General features: G+C 39.7%; 2 protein-coding genes across 3 annotated transcripts in view; one reads left to right on the top strand and one right to left on the bottom strand.

Annotated features, from left to right (window-relative positions):
• kmt2bb (lysine (K)-specific methyltransferase 2Bb) overlaps window positions 1-23,604 on the top strand; it is a 29,901-nt gene extending 6,297 nt beyond the window's left edge. For both annotated transcript variants that reach the window (XM_084726395.1, XM_084726396.1), the window contains exons 4-36: window positions 97-272; window positions 466-585; window positions 852-1,038; window positions 2,564-2,795; window positions 2,907-2,974; window positions 3,071-3,328; window positions 5,211-5,317; window positions 6,672-6,782; window positions 7,398-7,511; window positions 7,729-7,875; window positions 7,972-8,064; window positions 8,161-8,278; window positions 8,392-8,505; window positions 8,881-9,065; window positions 9,263-9,364; window positions 9,824-9,934; window positions 10,101-10,177; window positions 10,414-10,637; window positions 10,734-10,837; window positions 10,985-11,122; window positions 11,979-12,137; window positions 12,237-12,354; window positions 12,456-12,534; window positions 12,624-12,784; window positions 12,893-13,054; window positions 13,164-16,305; window positions 17,046-17,146; window positions 17,288-17,425; window positions 17,577-17,829; window positions 18,169-18,276; window positions 18,562-18,645; window positions 20,654-20,783; window positions 20,900-23,604. In XM_084726395.1, the coding sequence (XP_084582521.1) occupies window positions 97-272; window positions 466-585; window positions 852-1,038; window positions 2,564-2,795; window positions 2,907-2,974; window positions 3,071-3,328; window positions 5,211-5,317; window positions 6,672-6,782; window positions 7,398-7,511; window positions 7,729-7,875; window positions 7,972-8,064; window positions 8,161-8,278; window positions 8,392-8,505; window positions 8,881-9,065; window positions 9,263-9,364; window positions 9,824-9,934; window positions 10,101-10,177; window positions 10,414-10,637; window positions 10,734-10,837; window positions 10,985-11,122; window positions 11,979-12,137; window positions 12,237-12,354; window positions 12,456-12,534; window positions 12,624-12,784; window positions 12,893-13,054; window positions 13,164-16,305; window positions 17,046-17,146; window positions 17,288-17,425; window positions 17,577-17,829; window positions 18,169-18,276; window positions 18,562-18,645; window positions 20,654-20,783; window positions 20,900-21,175 (7,697 nt within the window). In that variant the 3' untranslated portion in view covers window positions 21,176-23,604. The remainder of the gene's footprint in view (window positions 1-96; window positions 273-465; window positions 586-851; window positions 1,039-2,563; window positions 2,796-2,906; window positions 2,975-3,070; window positions 3,329-5,210; window positions 5,318-6,671; window positions 6,783-7,397; window positions 7,512-7,728; window positions 7,876-7,971; window positions 8,065-8,160; window positions 8,279-8,391; window positions 8,506-8,880; window positions 9,066-9,262; window positions 9,365-9,823; window positions 9,935-10,100; window positions 10,178-10,413; window positions 10,638-10,733; window positions 10,838-10,984; window positions 11,123-11,978; window positions 12,138-12,236; window positions 12,355-12,455; window positions 12,535-12,623; window positions 12,785-12,892; window positions 13,055-13,163; window positions 16,306-17,045; window positions 17,147-17,287; window positions 17,426-17,576; window positions 17,830-18,168; window positions 18,277-18,561; window positions 18,646-20,653; window positions 20,784-20,899) is intronic.
• A 227-nt stretch (window positions 23,605-23,831) lies between these two features.
• igflr1 (IGF-like family receptor 1) lies at window positions 23,832-27,619 on the bottom strand. The gene is made up of 3 exons (XM_084726438.1): window positions 27,302-27,619; window positions 26,985-27,089; window positions 23,832-24,890 (listed from the first exon to the last, which is right to left on the bottom strand). Exons 1-3 carry the CDS (start codon window positions 27,345-27,347, stop codon window positions 24,565-24,567), a joined length of 477 nt encoding a protein of 158 aa, XP_084582564.1. The 5' UTR covers window positions 27,348-27,619; the 3' UTR covers window positions 23,832-24,564.
• Between the last annotated feature and the right edge of the window lie 246 nt (window positions 27,620-27,865).

Here is a 27,865-nt window from a genome sequence, read left to right on the forward strand (position 1 = left end):
GAAACATGATTAGAAAATCAACACATTTGCTTTGATATATTTGCTTTACTACTTTTTCTGGACTAGAAAATGGCACATGTTACTGTATGTTCACAGGAGAGCTGCAGTCAGAACAGATCTCAGGCACAGGTGAAGATCTTGGATCTGTGGAGAAGGGAGCTTCACAAAGAGCACGTCTCTCTGGTACAAATAAAAGAATGTTAAATCTCCTCAGGAAAGCCAAGGTCCAGCTCATTAAGATTGACCAGCAGAAACAGCTAAAGTCATCTGGGGTAAGGTCACGATCACCACGTGTCATTGTTAGACTTTTAATTGTTCATTATTAGATAAATTCTATGGAACTGGACCTGTCACAGATGAGGAGGTCCTCATTTAAAAACAAAATTGTTACGGATGATGCAGGGTGATCTTCTAGTTTTCAGAGGCTTCTATTGATGTCATGATTTTTGTCTGTTAACCCTGTAGCTGTTATCTGGCTCAATTGGCGCCAGGTCTCGAGATGCAAGCTCTAAGAGACAAAGGAGGAAGCAGAGGGTTCAGCTTGATGCTCATGTTGCAGTCAAGACAGAGCCACCTCAAGGACAAGTAAGTGTACAAATCAATAGGCCCAAAGCAGGAAATCGATCCAACCTAAAAATCTTGTTTCTGTCTTTTACCCATGTTTGTAGTTGTTGGTTTCACTTTCTGCTATAGTAGAAGCTTTGCAAATGAAACCTTGCTCTGTCCAGTGTACTGCAGTGAAATTTGTGACTGATTCAGTTTTGAAAAAAACAAAAGAGCCCCCTTCCAGATGCCTCACACTAGTGCTTTGATCCTGATTAGACTTTTTTGAATTTCCTTTTTTTCCCCAGCCACAGCTCATCTCCCCACTGTGCCAGGAGTTCCGTAGAGCAGGAGGTCCACGTATCAAGCATGTGTGTCGTGCTGCGTCAGTGGTGCTGGGGCAGCCTCGAGCCTTGGTGCCAGATGACATTCCCAGACTTAGCGCCTTGCCTCTTCATGAAAGAACTGGCATTTCTCCTTCAGACATTGCTAAGGGTAGGTTTAAACTGATTGGCAGACTTTTCTGGATTCACTTATAGAACTCTAATGACTTGAATGTGATGATTTGATGGTAGGAGCAGTAGTTGTGGCAGAAATGGTGATTTGTACTAGTTTGTTTCTCAGTCTTGGCAGAGGGTGGTTTAGGAGGGAAATTTAATTATTTCTTTTAGCAGATGGATGCATTGAATCAGAATAATTTACAGTTAATGCATCAGTGTTCTATACAAATCACAACCTAGGGGTGTGACGATAAATGCATTACCGCAGTACCACAGTTACGTGATGCCAACCACAGGACTGAACTCATCACCGCCATCACTACAAATTTTATTTTGAAGGGTCAATCTTACAATGCATGTATCATGACTTGTATGTATTAATACACTTATGAGTCAGCGCTGCCATATACGTCATGTTAGAAAGACCACTACAGCTTACTTCAGGACTAACCACCTTCTCTTTTCCAGCAGTTGGGAAAACTGTCTGTTACACATCAGAAAGACAATTTAGGGTTAAGTTTCTGCTCTGCTATGAACAGCATCAGTTTGCAGCTTGCTCTCACCTTGATTAACCAGTGCCACTCATGCTGCACATTGCTGTATTCCTTAAAGGAGCCACGTTACTCTTACGTCAGAGGAGATGTGGGACTATATAGCCTTTTCTCTGTGTACCATCCATCACAACTCCAGTTACACCCCTACTCTTAAGGTGTCTGTGTCCATCTCTTTATTTGTAGACTGGAAACAAATGAACTGCACTATGGATTGAACCATCAAAAGTCTTAACATTGATAATTTATTTACAATGGTTAAATACTGGTTTATTGCTAAAGCCTTACCACATATTCTGCTTTTCCAAACTTTTAATGTATCCCTACCCTTTGTAATGCTATTTGATTGTGTAGAGCTTAACCAGAAGGACATTTTTAACAGACAGTCTATTAGTGATTAATTAGACCGGCATTTTGAAATAATTTGCTTCAGCTGATGCCTGTGCTCATGAGGCCATGTTTCTCCCATCCTGAATGACAGCAAATCTACTCTAAAAGTATTACAAGCTAGTGTTAATGAACACAGTAATGCAGTTGAATGATGTTGCTTCTTATACACTGTACCCCAGTCTCCCTTGAATACCAGTCAGTCACACTCGGAAATCTACGGCATAATCAATGTATTTTTCTATTTCATTAATCAAGAAAAAATGCAGTCAAAAACATGTTGCTGGCTAAGATAACCATGTATATTACATTGCAATATTTATGGAATAACTGATTTATACATGACATTTCTTTGTTTTGATATTGGCATTATATATCAGCCATCAGCTGCCCTACTCTCTAAATATCAGCATCACCTATTGGAAAAACCCGTATTAGTCGACCACTACAATTTATTAGTTTCTGAATATTTGTGAATGTCCAAATAAAAATTGCTCCCTCTTTTTTTTGCTTTTTTTCTACCACATGCTCAAAGGTGAATAATGTACTACTTAACTGACAAATGACCTATTGATGTTGCAGATGTTGGGTCTCCCTCTGAATCAGACAGTCCCGGACTGTCAGATCCAAAGGTCATCAAAGTCAAGAAGCCGTCGAATTTTGTGAAACGGAAAGGACTGGGACCATTTGGTTATCGCTCTCGGAGGTGCGGAGTGTGTAAAGGCTGTAACCACGAGGACGATTGTGGCAAGTGCATGAACTGCCTTGACAAACCCAAGTTTGGTGGTCCCAATACCAAACGGCAGTGTTGTGTGTAAGTTGACTTTTCTTAATTCCAAGCTGTAGCTGAGCACCTCATAGTCTTTAAAATTATCAAGAAACTAATTTTTTTTGTTTTTTTTCCTTAATTTTTTTTTACCACAAGGTATAAGAGGTGTGATCAAATTGAAGAGAGAAAAGCACGCAGACTTAGTGGAAGAACAGCACCCAAAGGTAATTTTTACTTGAATGTGCAAATTTGATGTTGCTCTAATACTAATTTTCAGTATAGTCAGTTAAAGGCCACTTCTTTTTTTTTTTTTTCTTAAGCTGCCTCTAAGCGTCGGCGATCCTCTCTCAGTGGGGGTCATTCAAGTAATGACGAAGGGAACGAGGGAGCTGCGGACTCGCCCTCTGGTCTCCAGGGCAACAGCCACAGTCCATCAGTAAGGAAGCAGCCAAAGCGTGTTGTGAAACCCAGAGTCTACTTTGACTTGGTGGACTATGACTCCGATCTGGATGACAAAGCTGTCCAAAACTCTGCCTCACCAGCCAGGAGAAGGGGCGCTGGACCTCGTTTCAATCAAGGTAATGTAACATTCAGAAAACAGATGAGACAGATGCTTCATTCATGATCTAGTTGAGTATTTTTGTTCTCAACACTGGGCCTGAGTGACAACACAGTAGCGATATGTAGTGGTGATAGACACTTCATCAGTATTGATGAGAAAATTGTCTGCATTTAATGCATTTAAGTGAAACTAACAAAAATTAGCTCAAACGGTCATTTAAGCACATAATGAATACACAAAGCTTATAATATCCCTTGATAGTGGAGTGGCTACAAGTGAAACAGTTTGCTCTCTCCCTAGCTCATAAAGAGCCTATTTGGGTTGGGGGATTTGGTGATGTCATCAGTTATGAAAATACAGTGATTTGCATATTGTGCATCAACGCGTCGCTATGAGCTGGTGTTCCTGGTCAGAGCATGGTTTCCCCCAGAGAACAAGCTGCAGAGATCCAGCCTTACCGCAGTCATCTAAAGTATTGTATGTGTATTGTGTATATACATATTTTTTGACTGGGACACAACAGTTTGGCTCTCTTTAGCTCCACAAACAAGACATGACTTACCACAGCAGGACAGCTGCTCCACATGAGCCTTGGAAGTAAAGCACTGAGTGACCTGTCCTCCTCCTGCAGCTGCAGCAGCAGCATCGCCCTGTTTACTTTGTGTCATCACTAAAGCACAATATATGAGGATTATCAACACGTGGAACGTGTTTCTGTTTGTAGAAGTTATTTTAAATAGATTTTCTAGAGGTTTCTTCATTACCCCTGTGTTAAAAGTGATGTCTGTGTTGCTGCTGTTAACTTTAACCCATGAGTCATCTAGTCATTCTGCCGTTTTGTCTTTTCTGTTCAGTTTATCAGCCATGTATGAGACAGAAATGGGTAAAGCTAATGTTTAAGACTGTCTGTAATTCATTTCAGTCAGGAAAAAAACGACAAAAAGTATTTTCTTTGGCCACACTGATGCAAAAATACAGTGCCAATGATCATCTTATCTGCAAATGACTCCAATGATGAAATAATTCCATGTCATAAACTGTTTAAGTTTTAAGTCAAAATACTGATTGTCCTGTTCAGTGAAGGGTCAACAGTGATTAATGATTAAATAATAATAATAACAATAACAATAATAATAAATTAATATGCATCACAGCTCCTTTTGATTTGAGGTCCAGTATTTTCAGATTAAGCGACTGACATGGAGTCTATTAAATAGGGTAGAAATTAGACAAACTTTAAAATATGCCACCCCTATCATTATTCTAATGTGCTCTGTGCCAGTATTTCAGGTTTATGATTGAATAAAATATTGAAATATTAATTAGAGATTTTTATATGTATTTTAGGTAAATTAATTGTTATACAGTTAAATAATAAAAGAAATGTAAAAATGGCCTTGAGCACAAAGAGTTTGAATGGCACTTCTCTCGAGGATGCACAGCAGCATCAGAGCACCATCTATTGACCTGAAAAGTGTATTACTGTGACGTAAAGACTGTAACAAGGGTTAAAATACTTCAGTAATTACCAAAAACTTTGGAGGGGTTGTCTGTTTAAATAAAAACAAAACTTGTAGAATTTCCAACCTATCACAAGTGTAGACAGTGAGGTTAAACTAAATAAAGTGGTTAAATTCAACCTTTTTTCTCTGTCTTTATTTAAAATGGGTAATTAAAAATTTGCAATAATTATTGATGTGGACTGAAATGAGACATTTTGTCATGATACCGGCTATATCGCGTGGCCCTGCTCATCATCACAGATGATCTGTATCTGTTTAAAGTGAAGAGCACTCTTTGTACATGCATTTCTTTGAATTTGTACTTCTTTCCTTGAAAGAGTATCAAGCCTTGTGGTGTGCTTCTTAATGATGTATTTTTTTTCTTGTCCTTTTAAGACTTTGTATCACTGGATGGATTCCTTGGAGACATTTCAGACGATGAAGTCAGGCATCGAAAGTCCAGCTCACATCGTGTACCATCTAGTCGACGTAAACCTGAGAAGGTGGGTAATTCTGAGTTTTTCATACACAATTTGCGTTAGTGGCAGTGTTGTTTTGTATTTAATGGACTGTGCCACATATTAAGTGTCAAGACTGTGCAACATTTTTTCAAAAAAGTCAGCACTGGCACACTACATTGACTGATCCATATTATTACCATTATTACCATATTGTCACAATCCTATGACACCAACCTGCTGATTTTTTTTTTTCTGAGGACAAGCCAAGTACTGTGTTGCTTGTATCCTGCTGCTTTTGGCTGGTGCAGGATACCAGCTTTTGGCACAGTGAAGCAGAGAAACCTCCTCATTCCTTCCTGTTCTTTTTTGCAAATCCAGGACATGCTGTCTATTTCTGCAGTTTCATTTTTCAAAAGTAAATATGCACTTCTGGTAGCCAGGTTCTAGTTCTTGTTCAGCCACTCCTCAACTAAGATTTATAATACTGTGGTGCCTTCAACATCATTTCAATCAATATAATGCATGGTCTTTGTTGCAACTCAAATATGACTAAAGTGTTGATTCTTTATTCCCTGACACATCCATTTCCACATGAAACATGAGCCAGTCTTGAGTTTGAGTTATGGTAGCGTGTTGAGGAGTTACTTCATAGCGCAGCCTACACACTTGAGCCACCTTAGCTGACGTGTGCTTCCTCTTAACGTCGAGGCGGTTACAGAGAAAGCATGTGGGTACCACAAGAACTGTCATTGGTCTTCATGTGCTGCTTGTGTTTTCTCAAGTTTTTGCTGCAGATGGAGATTGCTGATAGTCAAGACAAGATTAAGAAAGTTTAAAAAAGACTCAGTAGTCTACTTCTGAGTAACACACATCTAGCAAAGCAATCTGCATAGCAGACCCTCTGATGATCACGATCAGAATGACATAAATGAGCATAAACAGCAATTGCACTGCAATAATCACCTATTCGGTAATGATACATGTAAAAAGGGTTCATTTGGGAAATAAGAGTAAAAGCTATACCTTGGATATCTACAGTGGGATTTCTATTAACCCATCAACCATAAATCCAGCTTTAAGAATTCTAAAATACTAATAATATATTAATAATAAAATATAGGAATAAAAATAGCAGCATATGTGTGTGGAATATCTTTCCTGAACTTCCAATTTTTAACAATGTGAACTTAACTAGACATGGCCACATTTGAGGAGGTTTTTGTGAGGTCAAAGCAGCAGCTTTGACAAAAGTCCACATATAGTGGCCAAACAATTCATGTGTGCACACTACACAGGATATCCATGAGGCCTATGAGAATGTGTATTTAAAAGCAGGTAATTTGGCACTTTTATTGTGTCCATTACTGCCCACATTCATGCTATGGTTTTCTCTCAGGGTCCTTTGGAGGAGACTCCCCCGAGTGTCCTGGCTGCCCTCGCCCATGGGTTTGAGCAGAGAGAAGTTGAGTGTTCTAAACCTACTCACAAAATCAGGGTTGACTTCAAGGTAGGTCACTCGTTACATTACATTATACTCTAACACACTTCTTGTAAGTTGATGTTTAGTAGTTACAACAGTCACAGAATTCCTGTTTGGTGCAAACCATTCTAAATATGATTGAGGTTGGACAATTTAACATTTTTGTTTTCTTTAAAACTTCATTACAGTGAAAATGTATTATGTTCAGAGTGCCGTAATTGTGCTTGTCAAAACATTATTTTTGTCCACTAGAGGTCACTATTTACTTTTTATTCCAATGGATGTATTGCACTTACTGCATACTGTAATGTAAATACTCATGAGAAATGAAATTCAGGTGATCTCTTCAGTGGCATATTTTACCTTGAGAACAATATTTTAGCAAGTACAAAAATGTAAAGTATCTTAAATATTTTTTTTTAAAAAGGTACAGTTTAGCTTACCACTTCTCTCAGTACTTAAAATGTAAACCTGTAAACCCCTCACATAATCACCCCACTATGTAACAACATCATGATATAAAACAATATTATGTATCTGTATTGTTTTCCTCATGATACTGTTCAGCAGACAGTATTATGCTGCTAACTACTTGGAACAAAGTTTTCTCAGCTGTTGATAGTGTTGTGTCTTTGTTTTCAGGAGGACTGTACTTTGGAGAATGTCTGGAATATGGGTGGTCTAAGTATATTAACCTCTGCGCCGCTCATGCCCCCCTATGTCTGCTTCCTTTGTGCCAGTAAAGGGCAACATGAGGTAACCACTTAAAGGGATAGTTCATCCAAAAATGAAAATTCAGTCATTATCTACTCAGACTCATGCTGATTGAATGTTAGTTTTAGTTTTTTAGCCCACAAAACACTGCTCTATTTTTGTTGAGATAGTTGACAGAACATAACATCAAATGATACAGATGAAAAGAATGTGAATCAGTTCAAAAATACTTCATGTATGCATGTATATCCTTTTGCAGATGCTGTACTGCCAAGTATGCTGTGAGCCTTTCCACCAGTTTTGCCTTGAACCAGCAGAACGCCCCTCTGAGGAGAACAAGGAAAACTGGTGTTGTCGTCGTTGCAAGTTTTGCCACGTGTGCGGCAGGAAAAACAAGCAGTCAAAGGTAAAGCCTGTTTATTTGACTTGTTTTGTTCTATATTACTTCTTACTATTAATGTAGTTCCGTCACGAAGCATAACACTTTTCATTTCTCTGTCAGCCATTGTTGGAGTGTGAGCGATGCCAGAACTGTTATCATAGCTCTTGTCTGGGACCCAACTATCCAAAACAAAACAAGAAGAGGAAAGCATGGGTAGGTTCACATTTTAAAAAAAACCACAAAGTTATATATGTTAACAGTAAGCACTCTGAGGTTGGAATACATATTAATATGATGGTTTCTGTGTAGATCTGTATGACATGCATCAGGTGTAAAAGTTGTAGCGTCACACCGGGGAAGAGCTGGGACACTGACTGGAACCACGACAAAGGACTCTGTCCAGACTGTTCGAAACTCTATGAACTGGGTGAGGATTAAACATTTAGCACATGTAGTGATCTGTCAGCTCCTTAATTCTCAACCAGTATTACTGATTGATGCTGACGCCAATCTCTTCTGGATCTCTTTTTCTCTCATAAGGTAACTACTGTCCAATCTGCTTCAAGTGCTATGAGGACAATGACTATGACAGTCAGATGATGCAGTGTGGCACCTGTAACCACTGGGTGCATGCCAAGTGTGAGGATCTAACAGGTGATTTTTATTCTTTAGCTTACTGAGGATGAAAGTTGGAAGTGATCGCATCAAAGCTTTGTGCTCATTAATACTGATGAGGTCATGGCAAACATAATTATATTATTAAATTTTAGTTCTCAGATGTTTTTAGGTTTATTTGCACAGCTTAAACACAACAAAGGAAAGGCACGGCAAAAACTGTAGCAAGAAGAAGAAAAAAGCTCAAAACTATTTGTTATTACCTATTTGTGGAGTGTGCACGCAAAGCCCTCTTCACAGACATGCAGTAGGAGCACATGATGTAGTGCACACATTTTCTATTGAGAACAGATTTTGGATTTGCATGCATTTCACAAAACCTCTCTTGCTTAATTACTGTAAATCTTTTCTCAGATGAGCTGTATGAGATCCTGTCCAGCTTGCCAGAAAGTGTGGTGTATTCATGTCGGCCGTGCAGTGTGACTCAGCCCAGTGCCTGGAGAGAGTTGCTCTACATTGAGCTCAGGGCTGGGGTGGAAAAGGTGCTGGCTTGCTTGCTTTCCTCCACCCTTACCCAGCACCTTGTTACCTGCTCCCAGGTAGGAGACTTTTTATATTAATTGCATATACCATGTGACAAATAAGAAAGTCACATAATGTGATTATGTTGAGAGCTTGCAAAACCTAAAGTTGATTAAATACAGTAACTACAATGTGTTACTGTTGACTGGATTTTGTATATACTTTATATTTGTACTGATGTAGCATGTAAAATATGCTTTGGTTTGTGCTGCAGTGTGAGAAGTTGGTTGATCCTGACAGTGGAATAGAAGGACAGCCAGCCTGTGACCTCCGAGCTGTAGGCAAGAAGTTTGACAAAGGCCTTTATACCACATTGGTGAGCAAACAACCTCTTACTCAGTGGGAAGTGTTTTAGTTTCTTATTTATTCACTACATTTCTTTTATGCTTCTGCTTTTCACTGTACACATGATTTTCTACTTGTCTCTTGATGACTGCGTTATCCCCCACCACTCGCAGTATCAGTCTTTCCCAGCTCAACTGCCTGTCTCACCGAGAGGTGGAGCATGCTGTGCTGTACAATTCATCACCACAATATGGCATCTCTATGTTAGTTTAATAAAGACGAGCAGCTCTGTTTTTGACAGCATTGTAAATCACACCTTCAGGATTTCTAAATACCCTGGTATACCATGATAACTTGATACTGAACAAGCGTACCTCTAATAGTGTTCTGCATCTAGGTTTTGTTCTGCAAGGCATCATGCCTGTGCAGTGGTGGGAAAAAGCTAAGGTACACAAAATAATGGTTGCAAAACAATGCTTGTTTTTTATAGAAAATGTTCCATGAAGATGTGGTTCAGGTGGTGCGAAAGAGGCTTGAGCAAGAGGACGATCTTCCAGAGGAGCAGAGACCCACTGCCCTGGCACGCTCTTACTACTTAAAGGTTCTGTATGACCAAAAACGTAGTACAGATATTTCTGAGAATTGTCCATAAACTTTTTATTTATTTATTGCTAATGGGAGAATGATAAACTGAGAAGCTCTATAATAGTTTTAGAAATACAGGTGAGAAAGCATTTCTAATATACTGACATGATTTTTCTCTTTAGCTCCTCGAGGAGGTATTTAATTGGTTCAACAGCCAAGACCCAAAGGTGTGGAACCCTTGTACCAAAGACTTACCCATGTAAGTAATGGTTTCTATTTGCTGGTTTGAATACAAGTGGACATTGAATGTGAAAATCACTCTTTGCATATATGGCTCCTGTAGTAAGCTCAAATATTATATAGAGATTGTCATTCTAATTATGGTGTGTCATTTGGTGTACTATATATCTAAAGTGACAAGCACTGCTCTGTTTTTCAGGGACATCAAAATAAATGTTTATCAGCTTTTGAAGTCATGAATTCTTTCTTAAATAGGGGGATGCTGTCTCATGCTGTTCAACCTCCTACAACGGAGCATGTTTACGCCCAGTGGCAGGAGAGGGAGGAACTTTCGTCCATGGCTCCACTTGGGCTCCTGCAGGAGGACAACGGACAAAGTTTAGATGTAAAGGAAGAAGAGGCACTTTCTCCAATGTCTGGGGAGCCAACGAGCCGGAACCACTTCAAAACCAGCAGGGCTGTCAGGCTCAAATTCAAAGGTATTGCTCTCTTGAGAGGTGTTAATAAAACTGGCAACATGTTTTTTTTTTAATCTTGTGCAGTGTTTGAATCTTTACTTTGGTACATTTTTGTAGGAAAAAGGGGACGGCTTTCAAAAGCTGATTTAGACACCGGATGGTCTAAGGATGATGAGAGACAGTGCTCTTTGTGCCAAAAATATGGAGACCTCAAACCTAATGTAAGTAATTACACATTTAAAATAGAAAATTATAATAACATTTTGGATACTCAACTAAGAGACTGAACTGCTTATAAATACAGTGCGGTCGACATTGATGGGTTACTCAAGGTGGTTCACAAATTCCCTTGTGTTGTTGTTTCATAGGAAGCAGGCAGGTTGCTGTACTTGGGCCAGAATGAGTGGGCACATGTCAACTGCTGTCTTTGGTCAGCTGAGGTGTTTGAAGAGGACAATGGCTCTCTGCTACATGTTCACAGTGCTGTCACAAGGGGCCGCTTGATGGTTAGTTGCTAATTTATCTTTGTGAGTAAAAAACAGTGATTATAGTCTCATTAGTTGTTATTTCTTTTTTCACATTTTTGTTTTCAATTCAGTTTTGTTTCAGTTAGTTTCCACAGTGGACTATCTTGTTTCAGTTTAGTTTTTATTGTTAAAAATGTTAAGGTTTGGTTTATTTATTATGTTTTTTCTTTATTATAAGATGAGGGATATTTTTCAGGGGTAAGATTTAAGATGTTCAGAAAAGGCATGACAGACACAGCACTTTGTGAAGGCAATTCACTCACAGTCATGTAGACATTTCAGTCTCAACAAACGTGCACCAGTGCTTCTGCATGATTATTCAAATTCAGTTCAAATTCAAAAAACTTAATTGTCTACCACAAGGTGATCAGAAATCATTTTAGGTTAGGGGCTCGCAATGTAACATAAAATCACAGCTTAAAAACTTGAACCCATGCGAGACTCACATAAAATTGGAGTTGTATTAAAACACAAACCGTTCCAAAAATACATAATCTGGAGGACATGAGAGTTTTGAAAAAGACTAAAGACATTTCTTCTATTTATATATATATATTTTTTTATTTTGGTTTTCAGTAAACATTATTTCAGTTAGTTTTCTTTTTTTTTTTCTTTAGTCTTGTTTTTATTTTTATTTCACGCAACTAAATTTTTTTCACACTTAGTTTTAGTTTTGAGTTTCGTTTTAGTAAACTATAATAACATCAGTAAAAATAAATCTTTAACAATGGATCTGTCAGGGTCTACCCATGAACAAATATACATTGTCATAATTGCTGTTCCTTCATTACTCTGACTCCTTACATTTCATCCATCAATCCCACCCCTCTCTTAGCGGTGTGAACGCTGCAACCAGACGGGGGCCACAGTGGGCTGCTGCCTGACATCTTGTCAAAGCAACTATCACTTCATGTGTGCCCGCTCCCGTCACTGTGTATTCCAGGATGATAAGAAGGTCTATTGCTACAAACACAGACATCTCATCAGTGGCAGGGTAACTTCTGTTCTTCCCACTTGTCTCTTACTCGATCAGTGTAAAGGTTTGGAATTTCAGTTTGTGATTTATTATCTCCTGTTTTTCTGTGTTGTACAGATGATAACTGGTCAAGAATTTGAAGTAAACCGCAGGGTTTATGTGGATTTTGAGGGCATCAGCCTCCGGAGAAAGTTCTTGACTGGACTGGAACCAGAATTAATCAATGTCATGATCGGTATGTGCCTTTCTTTTAACATGTTTCCTATTTACTCCATGGAAATTATTAATATGAGCAATGTTAAACTAATGATTTGTATCCATATTGTCACTTCTCAGGTTCCTTGCAGATAGACAGACTTGGTGTGCTAACAGAACTTTCAGCTAACAAAGGAAAACTGTGTCCTGTGGGTTTTCAGTAAGTTGCATTTTTTTTCTTTTCGAACTAAATCACATTTGCATCATGGAATGAGAAGTGTGTTTAAAACTTTGGTTTCCCTTCCTAAGGTGTTCTCGTTGGTACTGGAGTACAGTGAATCCATTGCGCCAGTGCAAATACACATGTACAGTCCGGGAGGTCCGACCTGTTGTTCCTGAGAAGCCTGTTGAGGAGATGCCTGACCAAGGAGATAATCACACCATTGCTCACAGCCCCTGTCCACTACCCGGTTCGTGTTTTACTACCAAGAAATTGCAGTACATTAGGAATAGAGTTGCTGTTAGCTGATAGATAAAGACACTAATAGTTTCATAAACTGTGTTTTATGAATCCTCAGAATCTGAAGCCCAAGAGACTGATATAACAGAACCCCAACCCCCAACGGAGGAAACCTCTCAACCACTACTCAAGTCAGATCACGGTGCAAGGCCAAAGATTCCCAGCTATTCCCAAACCAGGAGACCAGCTGGAGGAATGTCCCGACCTCTTCCATCCCCAGGTAAAATATACATTCACAATATTATTTTAATTCACTGACAAAATAATATGTTGATGCAATAAGAAGCAGACGAGTTTCAAGCTGCATATTAACTCTGATTTCTTCTCAGGACTAACCCAGCTGAAACCCCACCACATACTAACCATAAGTGATCTGGAGGAGACTCGACGGGCTCGTCGCCACAGCCCACACTCACAGACAGGCCCTCGCAGCCACATTTCCCCCCCTCCTCTGAGCCCTCTGGCTGGACCAGTCACCCTTCGCTCTGGAAAATCTTCCCTTCCCACTTCACCACTGTTCCCACTTGGTGCTACAGAAAACCTGATAAATTCTCCCTCACCCCGCCCAGTTGGAGGGAGAAGTGCTTCTTCAGTCCGATGCCCTGGAAATACAATGACTCACTGTACCTCGTCTTTTTTTCCTCAGTCCACTTGGCAAGACAGTGCAGGCATATTTCCCTCTCCAAGTCTGTCTTTCTCTTCATCCATACCCAGATCACGCTTGTCATTTGATCTGAGCCAGTCAGACTCAGTCGAGGTGCCGCACAACTTCTTAGCTTCGCCAGAGCCTGAAGACGTCTCTCCTGCAAATGGTACATCACCCCAGGGGGACTTAGACCAACAGAAGGGTGAGGACGATTTTCCCTATGGCTCATTCCACAAGGATCACAGCATGAGTCTTGGCCAGGAGATGAGGACAGAGTTGGAAATTGAAGAGACACTCCTGAATGAAGGTGTGGCAATGAACTGTGGTGGGCAAATAGTGGTGGAAGGTGATGATCAGGATGAGTTTTGGGGAAGAGCCCCAGAGGTACACAAGAGGAAGCCTCTTGTTGCCAACCTGCCACGGTCTGCAGCCAGGGATGACTTGGGCAACAGCTCCTCTGATGATGATATGGAGCACTATTTTGACTTTTCACGGACAATAGTCAGCTGTCCTGGATCAAAAGATCATTCCAAGTCTCCCTCCTCCCCTTCTTCCCGGCCTATGGCTCAGCTGGATGGTGTAGATGATGGTACAGAGAGTGATGCAAGTATAGCGGCCAATGATGATGCTCAGAAAGTGGAGGGTTCTAGTCAAGCTCAGATTCAAGCCAAAAACCTAAATAATAAAAATACCCCTGAATCAGAAACTACAAACAGCACACAGGCTGTTCAGAGTCTTTTCCCCGAAACATCATCCAGTGATTCATCATCAGTCACCATCTCAGTTGCCAACAAAGAACCTACAGAGAGTTTACTTCATGATCCGCTTAAATCATACAATACCAGTCAATTAAATGAGGACAACATGGGATTCATTTCTCCAGACATTTCCAGAGACTCTCCACTCAAAGAGCCATGCTCTGACACTCCTTTAGTAAATGAAGAGACCGTGCTTCCTACTCCAGTTCATGATGCTCTGCCTAACTTACTCACAAAGGTGCCTGAGACCTCATTTTCAGAGGACTTATTCCAGGGTTCCAGTTTAGGATTTGCCTCTGGAACACCTCTTGTTCTTGAGAGATGTGACCCTAGTCCACATTTAACTGAGATGGTTCCTCTGCTGGAAGGCACATCACTTGAGACCCAACAGTCTGAAGCTTGCAAACCGCTGAACCCAGAGCCTGACAGCAGCCATTTTGTATCATCAACTGAGGGCCCTGCTGTGTTAATGAACCACTTGACAGCTAATGCAATGGACCCCTCATTGGGAAACTGTGCTGATAACAGTCAGGATACCCTGCTGGATCTTCTCCAGCCTGCCCCTTTAATGTCCACAGATGAACCAAACCCCTCTCAAGGCCTCGTAGACTCCTTGCAGATGTACTCCTGCATACCAGGTTTCAGTCAGCCTCCTTTAACAAGTATCACACTTCAGCCAGTCACATCCTCACACGATGCAACCACCTTCCCATCCATGGAGTCGACTAAACTAACCACCCTCAGTCCTGTTGGAGATATGACACAGACACTGCTAAATGTTGCCCCTCAAAATGATTCAGTGTTGTCAGCTACATCAGGCACATGTCCTCCAGCAGGAACTTGTGGAACTGTCACTCTACCCGTCTTCTCCACACAGACACAGCCATTGGGTTCCACAGGTGTCACCATCGTTTCCTCCTCTGCATCGTTGTCCTCTCTCTCTGGACTGTCAACACAATGTCCAGTAACACCAGTCCAAACCACATCAGCCCCTGTGATCTTAAATGGGTACAGCTCTTCATCTGTGCAGAAGGAAGCTACATCTGGTCACACAATATCCATCAACTTTTCTACACCCAGGCCAGCGTTAGAACCTCAGCAGCCAGTGGTTCCCCAGGCTTTACCCGGACATGCCATTCTTACTGTGAAGGAGGTGGGAGGTCCAAATGTGGATCCCACCCCGCATGTCCTGCTGGTGAACCGCCTCGGCCAGATCTTCGTCAAGAACCCAGAAAGTAACACTTTCCAGCTGCCCACTCCCAACTCCCCTTCTTACAATTGCGTCACTCAGATCGCCAGCCTTCTGCAAAGCAACGCACTGTCAGCCACACTGGCAGCAGCTGGTAATATGACTGCTCCACCCCCAGGGGCCAACACAACAGCAGCAGTTCCTCCATCGGTTACACCATCAGTACAGAATCCAACCACAATTACGCAGCTGCTTACTCACACTAGCAATGGTGCAGTTGCATCAGTTAATGTGAAGAAACCAAGGAAAAGTACAAAAGCATCAAAAGATGAAACTGCTCCAGAGTCTAAAAAAACAAAGAAGAAGAAGGAGTCTAGCACATCCAGAAAATCCAAGTCCGCCAAAGCCTCAGGACAGCCTGCTCTGTCAACTGACAATCCTCCCATGACTCCTGCTGAAAGTGCTCAAGCAATTATCAACCAAGCAATGGCAAGTAATTACACCCCCAAGTGGAGTGGACTTCGGACGCTGAGCCCCTCCTCGCTTGTTTTGCCACCTGGCCTATTAATTGAACCAGAAGCTCCGGAATTGCCTCGCTCTCCATCACCAATACCAGCGCCAGCTCCTGCGCCCCGCCCTCGCACCCATGTCCGCATGAAGAGAGTGTCTTCACTTTCAGACCGTATCGTGACAAAGAAATCAAAAGTTGATTTCCTACCACCAGAGCCCGTCACTGAGGAAGAGGAGCGCCGCAGACCTACCTTTCCCACCATTTCTAGCAGAGCCTCAGGAGTCCGCATCAAGACCCCAACAGTGAAAGGAGTACTGAACCTGGATGAGTTAAAGGAGGAGCATATAAGCGATTCTGACAGCTCGGGGTAAGATTTTACTGGTTTTAAACAGGGCTGCAATAAATGATTAATTTCACCGTCAATTATTTGACCTTTTTCATATTACAGCCATGGTGATAAGAAAAAGAAAGTAAGCACAAGTTGAATTAATGAAAATAAGTGAGGTCTTGTACCTTTTACTGTAGCAGAGCCTTTCAAGTTAGCCAACATGCACAATAGCAGCATCCTGACTGTTTTACCTAAATGGAACGGAACCTTAATAAATATAATTTTTTAAGTCTGTGTTTACCTTACTGCTTCATGTTAAAATGGCTGCCATGAAAAAGGTCTATTGATGAAGAAAGTCCTTACATATTTAACCATTAACCTATTATAAAAACCTTTAATAAACTAATAGATCAATCAGCCCATTATTGCACCTCTAATCTTAAATATTAGATCCAACCTGCTTGTTTAAAAATGGGCTAACACAAGAAACTGAAAAGAGAAATTGCTTTAATTATACACACTAGTAAGAGTTGTCAGAGTTGTGGAACATGCTATGGTATAGTATTTTTTTTTTTTTTTTGCACCATTGGTGAATTATGTTGTTTTGAAAACCCCTGTGCTAGAGCATTATGCCTTCAGTGTTCTCATTGTTGGTTCAGGAAATAGTTTATTACACGGGAGAACTGTTACACATTATGTTTTATGTATTATGTTATTTGGTTACTAATGTTAGTTTTCTGTTTAAAAGTTTGTTTGAAAAACATTTTTGTCTTTCTCAGATCAGAACCGTGGGATTACATGTCTCGGGGTGAACAAGGGAAACAGCATGGTTGGGAGCCAGTTGGACACAGCAACCTGACTGACTGGAATAAATACTCTGGTATTCTTGAGTTTTAATTGCATAATGTAATGATTTTTGTCAGTTCAGTTCAATAGTGTCAGCCTTTGACTTTGCTTAAATTGTAGCCATAACGTTTAAATGTAGTGTGACAGACTGACTGTATTAATTGCGTTTTGTTAGGCGCTGCTTCTACCTCAGATGATGAACCACTGTCTTCTGACGAGGACGAGGAATGTCCAACCAACAGAGACCAGCCACACTTAAGGTTCGAGATAACCAGCGATGATGGTTTCAGTGTAGAGGCCGACAGTATTGAGGGTAAGAATAATAATGCATAAGAAATATTTCCCCCAAAAGCCTACAAATTATCTGGCATGTTCTCAAAATAATAAAATGATATTCATGACATCATTATTCTGTAAATCACTGTATTCACTTTATAACCTCTAATTCCCATCTTTCCTACCAGTGGCTTGGAAAGCAGTGATAGACGGGGTGCAGGAGGCACGAGCAATTGCGAGGCTGAGACCTCTGACCTTTCATAGGCTCACCGGTGCTCATATGCTGGGTCTGGTCCATGATGCTGTGGTGTTTTTGCTGGAGCAACTTCAAGGAGCCCATCGTTGTCAGCGCCACACCTTCCGTTTCTTCAAACAGTTCAGCCAGGAGGACGACCTTCCTGTTAACCCCAGTGGCTGTGCGCGTTCTGAGCTGTACCTGAGGTATGTAGACCAGTTACTATTACTGTGTTCAGGCTTCAGTGTTTTTAGGGATTAACAGTAGTGCTGTAAACACAATGACCATACAGAAATGACAATGATCACACACTGATCAATTCTGATTCTCATCAGTTTTGCTTAGTGATATTGAGGCTTTATTGCATCTAATCTTAAATCCTTTTTTCTAAATTTGGGTGGAAAAGAGTACAGGTGACAGCTTTACACGTGATAGTGTAATGTTTTAACAAGTATTTTACTTTTTGTATTTCACTTTATGGATAAGATGATTGATGTATCCATACCTCTCTAGACCTGTTTTAATCGTCTAACTTCTCTTAACAGGAAGTCCACATTTGACATCTTTAACTTCCTGGCTTCTCAGCATAGACAGCTTCCTGACATCGGGCCTTATGATGATGAGGAAGATGAGGTTCTTTTAAAGTCCACAAGGTCAGCCTTCACATCCCACAGTTGTAGATTTTGTTGGGTTAAACGTAGTCTTAACACTTTCAAATGCACTGTGCTATTTGATTAAAAAAAGGCTCTCTAAAGTTTTTTTGTTTGTTTTTTTTGACAATTTTGTATTGAAACTTAAATATAACCTTTTAGAATTGTAAATGTGGTTTATTTTTTTTCTAAATATTTTCAGCTCTTCAGACCTTTTTTTTTTTTTTTTAACTAAAATGGAAAATAATCTTTTCTTTTTGGATGATTTTGGTCTGCTCTTTCTCATAGACGGGCTACTAGTTTGGAGTTGCCCATGGCCATGCGCTTCAGACATCTGGAAAGGACATCAAAGGAGGCTGTAGGCGTGTACAGGTCAGCACAGAACTACATTTGCTAATTATATGTCATGCTTGAAACATTTGTGCTTGTTATCATCTGAAGACCATCTGGTGACAGCAATGTTGGATTTTAACATTTTGGGTGGGAACAATGAAATTGTGAAGCACATTTTGAATTTTGTAACCAAATTGTGAAGATTTTGTACAAAGTTATTCAAACAAGAAGTTGCAGCGATATTGTATTTCTGGAGCCCTGTGGTTACAATTACACCTCAAAAAAACGTACTGCAAAAAAATTAAATCACAGAATCACATATAGATGGTGTGGTGACTTGGAATCCTACTAACACAGATGCAAACGAGAGCTGACCCACCTGGTGTGCAGTAATTACTTTATCAGCCCTGTGTACAACCATTCAAACTCATGGAAGGCTAAGTTGTTTATCACATGGCTCTGGCATTTCTTTTTCCTGGGAACTACTGAACAGAAACTGACAATACTTAAAATGCACGCAGCAGCTGTTGCTCAGATGTGCCTTAAGATACAACTGCAGAAAAGTAACATCACATCAGCATCACTCATCGTGCAGTTTTTATATTCCTGATGTATATCCACTGTGGCAAAAGCACAGCTCTGTGTGTGTGTGTGTGTGTGTGTGTGTGTGTGTGTGTGTGGTGAGTTGAACGTAAGCGAGAGAATATCGGTGGTTGTGCTCAGAGCAGACAGTTTTATTGATAAGAGCAGAGGAATAAAAGTTTAGCAGTGAACTCTGGTGGCAATATATGTACAGCCTCTTCGCAGCTGCTAGGTAGTGGAGGAAGAGTCTGTGGGATTACAAACCCACAGACCTGTTAACAAAATATAAATAAATACATGTATTCAGTGCCTTTTCAAAGGGCATCAATCTTGTATTTACACACACATTGCTGACTAAATAGACTTAACATCTGAACAAACTGTTAAGGTTGTGTTTATGCCTGTGAGACATTGTTGAAACACAGCTGGTGCAGATAGCTCTATAAATTAAAATGAATGTGTTCCATTGTGCAAGTGCAACATGTATCTGACTCACTTCACTTCTCAGATGAGAATGAGGTAAGAGACAACAGCCGTGTTTGCAGTTCTGTCTGGCTGTCGTTAGTTGTAGGGTTCTTTTGAGCAAAATGCTGACATGCTGCCAATGAAAATTCCAACATATTGACGGTATATGATGTAACGGATAATGTTTGCTATGGTTATCATTTAGTATGTTAGTATGTGGACATTTCCTAATTAGAATTAAACACAACAGCCCAATGAGGCTGGTATATAGTCATAAACGAAAGATCAGTTTTTGACTTGAGCAAAGATTTTTAAACGGAATCAAAAATCTAAAACTTTATTATATCCGTTAAAAATTTCAGAATTGTTGCTATGCTAGCCCACTGTTTGCATTAATAGACTAAATTATTTTTATTCGTATTTTTTCCCCACCTTTGTTTGCTCAGGTGACTTAAGTTAATGCTCAGTCTCTTTGAGCTAAAATGTGAAATATGCAAAACCATAGCATTCAAAAATGAACACTGCAGTCCAAATTCAAGTGCGAGTTGGATGGCAGGATGGCTGCAGGTTGCAGGTTGCAGGAACACTCTCCTCCAAGTGGACTCCAGAAAGTAGTGTAAACCGAACCAATAGGTGTCTGTGGTGTCCACAGCCGTCCCTGTATGTGTGTCTTTCAGAGTATAATCAAGTCCTTAACCTTCACACTCGCTGTATTATACTATATTATACGACTGACAATGACAAGTGACAACAAGTCCTACACTTTATGTTGATCAACTTTTTCTAACTGTTAACTGCCTGTCAGCTAAGGCCATTATCCTGAAAACAAAAGCCCACTGACCTACGACTCAGAAACAGACACTTATTCACCCAAGTTAAGTAAATAAACGTGAAACAAGACAGAATGGAAATTTCAAAGAAGAAATTGCTGGCTGTAATCAGTACAATAAATTAACTTATCCGACCTAACCAGTTGTGACCCTTTGTGCGTCTGCTGCAGGTCTGCTATCCATGGCCGCGGTCTTTTCTGCAAGAGGAACATCGAAGCAGGGGAGATGGTTATTGAATACGCAGGCATCGTCATTCGCTCAGTGCTCACTGACAAAAGGGAAAAGTACTATGACGGCAAGGTTTGTCGGGTCTCTGTTTCTTTACTCAGTTTCACACTAATGTAGGTTGTAATTGAGGATCAGAGTTCAGAAAGGAGAGAGGATGAATCGATAGCTTTCATTTTTTGTCTTTGCAGGGCATTGGCTGTTACATGTTCCGCATCGATGACTTTGATGTGGTGGATGCAACCATGCATGGCAATGCAGCAAGATTCATCAACCACTCCTGTGAACCCAACTGCTACTCACGAGTTATCAATGTGGAAGGCCGGAAGCACATTGTTATCTTTGCTCTTCGGAAGATCTACAGAGGGGAGGAGCTCACCTATGACTACAAGTTCCCCATTGAAGACGCCAGCAACAAACTCAACTGTAACTGTGGGGCCCGGCGCTGTCGCCGTTTCCTCAACTGAAACATGAAAAGGAGAGAAACCTGTTTACTAGTAAGCCTTAAATTAAGGTGGCACTGGATTGGGCTTGGGGAGGCCGTGGGAATTAGCCACTATGAGACCAGACAGGAAGTGATATGTGGACATTTTATGGATCGAAGAAGAAGAGGAGAGCCTGCACAGAAAATGCATAAGTTTTGCAGAGTTTCTCACCTGATGTGTGTTCACAAGGTACTTCTGCCTGTGAGGAGCTCAGAGTTACAGCTGGCACAGCAGTTAATAATGTGGAGGAAGTGGTTTTGGTGTTCATAAAAAAAAACGGATGTTTTAGGGGATTTTTGGATCAGTATAGATGACACCAACAGAATTTCTTTGATATACACACGTCAAGCCTTATCTGTTTGAATCATTGCTGAAACCCTATAGCTAGGCTTTGAGACTTATGTTTGTCTATAGTACACTTGTGATCACGATTGCTCCATCCTCCAGTGATGGGGACATTACAGCCCCATCTGTGCAGTGAAGTCAGTTCTTGAGCCATACATTCACCCAAACCTTCATTTGTGTGTTTTATCTTACATTTAATACTTCTCTGTTGTTAAAATTACTTCTTTTTAGACTTTTTTTTTTTTCTAAACAACAAAACGACCATGGTGCTAAGCTTTGAAAGGTCTTTAAAGTCTTTAGTTGGACTGCAAATCAGGAATTGTTTAGCTGTTTATTCACCCTGCTGAGAACATTTATCTTAAATTTATGCACTCGAGCAGCACTCTTCTCACCTTTGAAATACTGAGTGTCTGCTAAGTTTTCACACCTTAGATCATAACCTCTGCTGTTTTTCACCTCCCCTGTTCCTGTGTTAAAAATAGGTTATCGCCATGTAACGGTTTCAATCAATAACATAGTGTCATATTTATAAAGAAAGAAACATGTCTTTTAAGACTTTTTTTCTTGATGTACAGTGTATGTAGCAAACACTACCCAAGCCAAAAGTGAAGAGTTGTGAATATCAGTTTTTTTAAAATATATTTTATTATTCTCATGGCAGATGCTCATTACCTATTGCAATAAGACTTTGCTGCCCTACAGTTGCACATAACTAACCATCAAACATACAAATTATCTTCATCTTCGTGAAACCTGCAACAGTATATCTCTTAATCAGGGAGAGCACTGGTATAAAGCATCGCCACTGAGTGTGTCCATTCAGCTCCTGCACCAGGCTTGAGACTGTTGCTGTTGGAGAAAACGTTAAGTCTAAAATTGAGCTGAGAGAATGCACTCAGCACCTTAAAATAATGTTTAATGTAATGTTCTTAGTCGATGTTCAGCGGCATCATTGATGAGGCTAATCTAATTCACACACTGTTCAAATTGGTAGTTCTATTTATTCGTGTTTAGATTTATATTTTAATGGTAAAAGGTTGTGCTTTGTATAAACGGTGGCAGTCTAGTGTATTAGGAGATCTCCCACATTTGTATCCTTTTTTTTTGTTGTTTTGTTTACGAATGATGTCCTTTGTTTCACTAATTTACTTGAATTTTCTTTTGGGGCAGTTGTGTCATGCATTTAAGCCTTTATGTCAGAAATTGTTCTAAAGCAGGTATTTTTAAAGAATCATTTTTATTTTATTTTTTTGTTATGGTAGATAACTGACGGTCTTAGAATCATCCACAGGAGTAAAATGAGCACTGTTAACCTCCCCAAGCCCATGATCATCTTCCCCCATCCCCACCCCCGACCCTTTTCTTTTCAAACTTATTAGAGAAAATTTCGTCATGTTTTGTCTTGATCTTAATCCCTTTTTCCTTCTTGCATGTCCAATCACTGGGATGGAGCCCAGATTAACTTGTGTCAATCACCTATCTGACAACAAGAGCAGAGTCACTCCCAACTCCTTGCAAGGATTCTACCTCAGCTGTTTACACAGATGTTTGGGAATACTGATGCAAAAAGAGAGGATGATAATTTAAGTGTAGGTTGGTTTTAATGTCCTGCAGAGCTGGTGTGTGTGTGTGTGTGTGTGCGCGTGTGCGTGTGTGTGCGTGCGTGCGTGCGTGCGTGCGTGCGTGCGTGCGTGTGAGTGCATCTGTTTGTGTCATCTTGTGGGTGTGTGTTTGCAATGAAGGATGCAAAGCACTAGTCAAAAACCTTAAGTTATCATGACCATCTCTCCCAGAATCTGTTAAGAAAGCTGTATGTTATATATACACACATATATATAAATAAATATATATATATATATATAGTAGGGTTATTTTAAAGTAAGTGTAAAAGACATACAAATGAGAAAATATGTGATCTTTAAATTTACGTCTTTGTTACCATGTACAAATAAACCTTGAGTTTGTAAATATTTGTATACATATTTCTAAACCTGTTTAATTTTTCTATGCACTTTTTTATTTATAATGTTATTTGCTTAATAAAGATGTTAAGATGTTTGAACAAATTCCATTTTTTATTATGAAAGTAGAAAACAAAATAGCAATGTGAAGCAATAATCATTAACTGGAATGTCACTTTTCTTAAATCAGAATTATTCATATTTAGTTAGATTCATTATTTGGAAGAAAGCACGGGAGCAGAAACACTTGTTTCTGCTCCCGTTTTTCATGACTTGGAGTAAACATCTAACATCTGTGCACACAAAAGGTTTATCTCAAATTTTTTTTCAAAAAGTTTGTTACTGAGTACTTTGCTGAGATAATCCATCTACCTGACAGGTGTGGCATGTAGATATGCCGATTACTCACCAGAATTATTTAAGAAGTTTGTCTTGGACTGGTAAAAAGAAGAGGTCACTCTAAAGTGTGCAGTTTTAGCCTGAAAAAAACTATTTTTTTTAGGTACTGAGTTATGGCTATTTCACACAGTGCTACAGATGCCACATTTTTCCCAGGAGGGCAAAGTTATATGGTACATGTAGTTCTACATGAAACAGCCAGTGTTCAACGTCTATTTTTTTAGGATCAAACTGCACATTTTAGAGTGACCTTTTATTGTGACCAGGTCAAGACAGACCTGTGCAATAATCATGCTGTTTAATGATATATGACATCTGTCAGGTGGATTAATTATTTTGGCAAAACATAAGTGCTCACTAGCATTGACTAATTTTGGGAACAAAATTTGAGAGGCATAAACTTTTTGTGTGCATAAGTCTTAGATTTTTTTTTTTTTAACTTCAAATTATGGAAAATGGGAGCAAAAATAAGTGTTTATATTTTTGTTCAGAGCTATTGCACCAAAATACAAACAGAAGAGCAGATACAGGCACTTCAAGGCACAAAAAAGGTTTTTACTGGCAGCTACTGGCCTAAGTTTCTGCTAGGTGTCAAGGTCCACTGACAGTGGATCCAACACTCCTCTAATCCAACTCCAAAGCATCTTTCATCAGACCCTTCATGTCCTACATGACTATCTCATTCTGTCTGAGTTTGGCGAGAACAGAGATGGCGTCATTGCGATCCATCTGTCTGAGCAGCTTAGCCAGGTGCCCTACTGTCCAGTCGGGGTGCCTGCTGGTGACACCCTCCAACACGGCTTTCAGGGGGCTCTTGCTCTCCCTCATAGAGTAGGTGTAAGTAATCCAGGTAGAAGGGAAGGAGCAATGAGATGCCAGGTGTTTGGTGTTCTTTACTCCATGGCTTTCTGGATCCAGTAAAATCACCAGCTCCTCCAGAACATCCAGGTTGTCCAGTACTGTCTGTAAAGGTGCTGATAGGATGGCAGGACCTACAAAAGAAAAATGCATTCTTTTGTCTCTTTTTAGCAATGACTTTATTTCATTTATAGTCATGTGCGTCAGTAGCCAGAGCTAAGCAAGCACCATGGTTGTATAAAAGATATTACTACATGTGACAATGTGACAATGGAAACTCTGAACAGCTGAGCACCTGGGGCCGTACTCTCACACATTCTGAGAATATTCTCAGAGAGCTCCTAATTTAGCCTAAAGATTTCAAGGAAGGTGTTGTGGTTGACCCCTTTGCTAGGTGTGAAAAAGACAAACACACACTTAGTGATAATGGACATAGATTACATATGGAAAATTATAGATTTTAAGTTATTTCACATAATGATCATTTTCCTGTGCCATTATAGCGTTACACAGAAGTTTTATTTGTCTTGAATGGTTTTATTTGATGAGAACAGTGATATATAGAAAAGTTTATTATTATTACTCTGACTATTGTTATCTGAGCATGACTAATGAGATTGATCACAATCATTATGTCTGCACAATCAAATCTGTAGCATTTCATTAACTCACTGTTATTTAGTGTATGGAGAATGTTTCTCCACTGCTTCGTCTTTCTGCCATTTTCTTCTCTAATTAAGATTTTCTTAAGCCTGTTCAAAGTTCTCCTCCCCACTTCTAACTTCTTTTCACCTAGGAGCTCTTTCAAGGGCTAAGATGTTTTGTGAGAGCATATCCTTAACTTTAAGGGAAGTTTTTTAGCTCCTGGCCCAACTTTTTAGTAATGTGTTGCAGGCATCAAATTCAGAATGAGTGTATATTCACCACAAACAATTAAGTTAGTAAGTTTGAACATTAACTATCTTGTCTTTGTATGGTATTCAGCTGAATATAGGTTGAAAACTATTTGGAAATTATTGTATTCTATTTTTTACATTTTACACAAGGTCCCAACTTTTGGGGAATTTGGCTTTGTATCATATACACTAACCTTAATTAATGTTTGTGGTGATTGTAAACATGAGTGTTTTTATCAAAGCCAGTCTGTTAAGAGCTATTAATATTTGAAACCACATCTATTCCAGACTGTTGCCCCTATTTTGTTTTCTAAAATGTAAAATTTGGGATTTCTAAACAAAGTGATTGTACAAGCGGAGGGTTTTTCATGGCATTTGCAGCATTACCACTGTGTGAGAGAGCATGATGTTGGTGAAACAAGGTATGAAATGACGTGCAACAGAGCCTGAACTCCTACACAGAGGTGCCTTTATGTCTGTAAGTCACAGCCCCCAAGTCTGGGACAGGCTGCACAGACAGCCAGGGCTGGTGGGAAACTTTCTGCAGAGGAGTATTGACTGAACGGGCACGATAAGTAAATACAAGTTTTCTGAGGGCTGGCTTGACAATCACAAATATGAAGCCTCTTTGGCTGGGGATTCCAAATGGGAAAAGAAAGCTAGATGTACACTTTATGTAAAATCACTTGATATCTCAGGGTTTCATTTTCATTAGCCCAGCCGTGCAAGTGAGTCACAAATCTATATGCCCAAAGTCAATTTTTACTTGCCCATGTGCAAACTGGCTTATTTATTAGCAGTTATCAAATAACAACAAAGATTTCAATTAATACTCATGTTTAATCAGGGGCTTCCATGTTAACAAAATCTCAGAAAATAAATAAGATAGGATAAGATATTCCTTTAATAGTAACACAAATTTTCTTCTCTTCGTTGTTCATCCCAGTTTTTTCAGTCTAAGAGACCACGTTTAAATGTCTTGTTTTGCAGTCCATAACCAAACAGCAAGACAATAGCATTTTAATGACCAATTGATAATCAAAATAGTTAAGTAGTTTAATTATTTTTTGACTACTTGCCTGATTGGGAAAGTGAGTTGCTACTAGTCCTACATTTTTCTTAACTTACAGTCATAATGTAATATGTTAACAGTTGGACTTGTATGCTTTTAACATTTCAGACTGATAGCAGGTCAAGAAGAAAACTCAAACACACTAAACTAGCAGGCTTTTCAGGCATAAACACTTAGGAGTAAATACAGAGCATGACAGGCCTATAAACAAGCTATAAACAAGCTATAAACAGACACTCAAAAGTTTGATTTCCACTTACTCAGAATATCTTCCAGATCATTGTTACCCGGTGAAGCAGAAAGGGATGAGAATCCAGCATTGATGAATGATGACCGTCTGTTATAACTCAACACTGTGTGCTGACCTTTGTTCAACCCAAACACAAGAGACACACAGAGTTATAATCGGTGTTATTAACACCCCTGCTGTAAAATTCCATTCTAAGATAATTATTGTAAGAATGTTTGTTCTCAAGTCAGCTTTGTACAGTTTCATAGTCTGATTAGTTCACAGACAACGCCCTTCACATTTATGCTGACTTATCTGTGTTTAAATCTTTGCTTTCAGTATTTATACCTCTTTTCCGTTTCATGTAGACACAAGCAGATAACACGACAAGCATGGTGAAAATTACAATAGCCAGTGGTACTGCCCCTGCAAAAACAAGAAAAGGTCATGGCTGAATTTAGAAAGGGGAGAACATCTTCTTTTTCCATGACCTAGTCTGTTTGACTTACACAGTGCATCAGAGCCAGCAGAGTGTGAGAGGATGGCAGTTTGTGTAGTTATTGCATTTAAGGTGGATCTTTGGTTTGTCTGAACCTGAAATTAAAACAGAGTAAACTGTTATGATTGTGTGCTGCTGAAGGGACAATATTAAAATCTAACTCTTACCTGCATGGGTCCATTAAAATCATTTATTGTAAGTTGCCAAATTTTGTAGATATCAACCATAAACTCATTAGGAAACTGTTTACTGAGGTCATAAATCTAATGAGAAGTAGGGTCATTGTCTTATAAGCTTAAATACAATCTGCAATCTTTTTGCAACTAGCTGAGTTGCCCCTGCTGGCTATTAGACACAATGCAGGTTTAAAGCACTTCCACATTTGGCTCCACTTCTCTGACCTAGAGGCTCTG

Source organism: Lutjanus erythropterus, chromosome 9 (assembly GCF_056507025.1).
Source record: "Lutjanus erythropterus isolate fLutEry1 chromosome 9, fLutEry1.hap2, whole genome shotgun sequence".
Lineage (NCBI taxonomy): Eukaryota > Metazoa > Chordata > Actinopteri > Lutjaniformes > Lutjanidae > Lutjanus > Lutjanus erythropterus.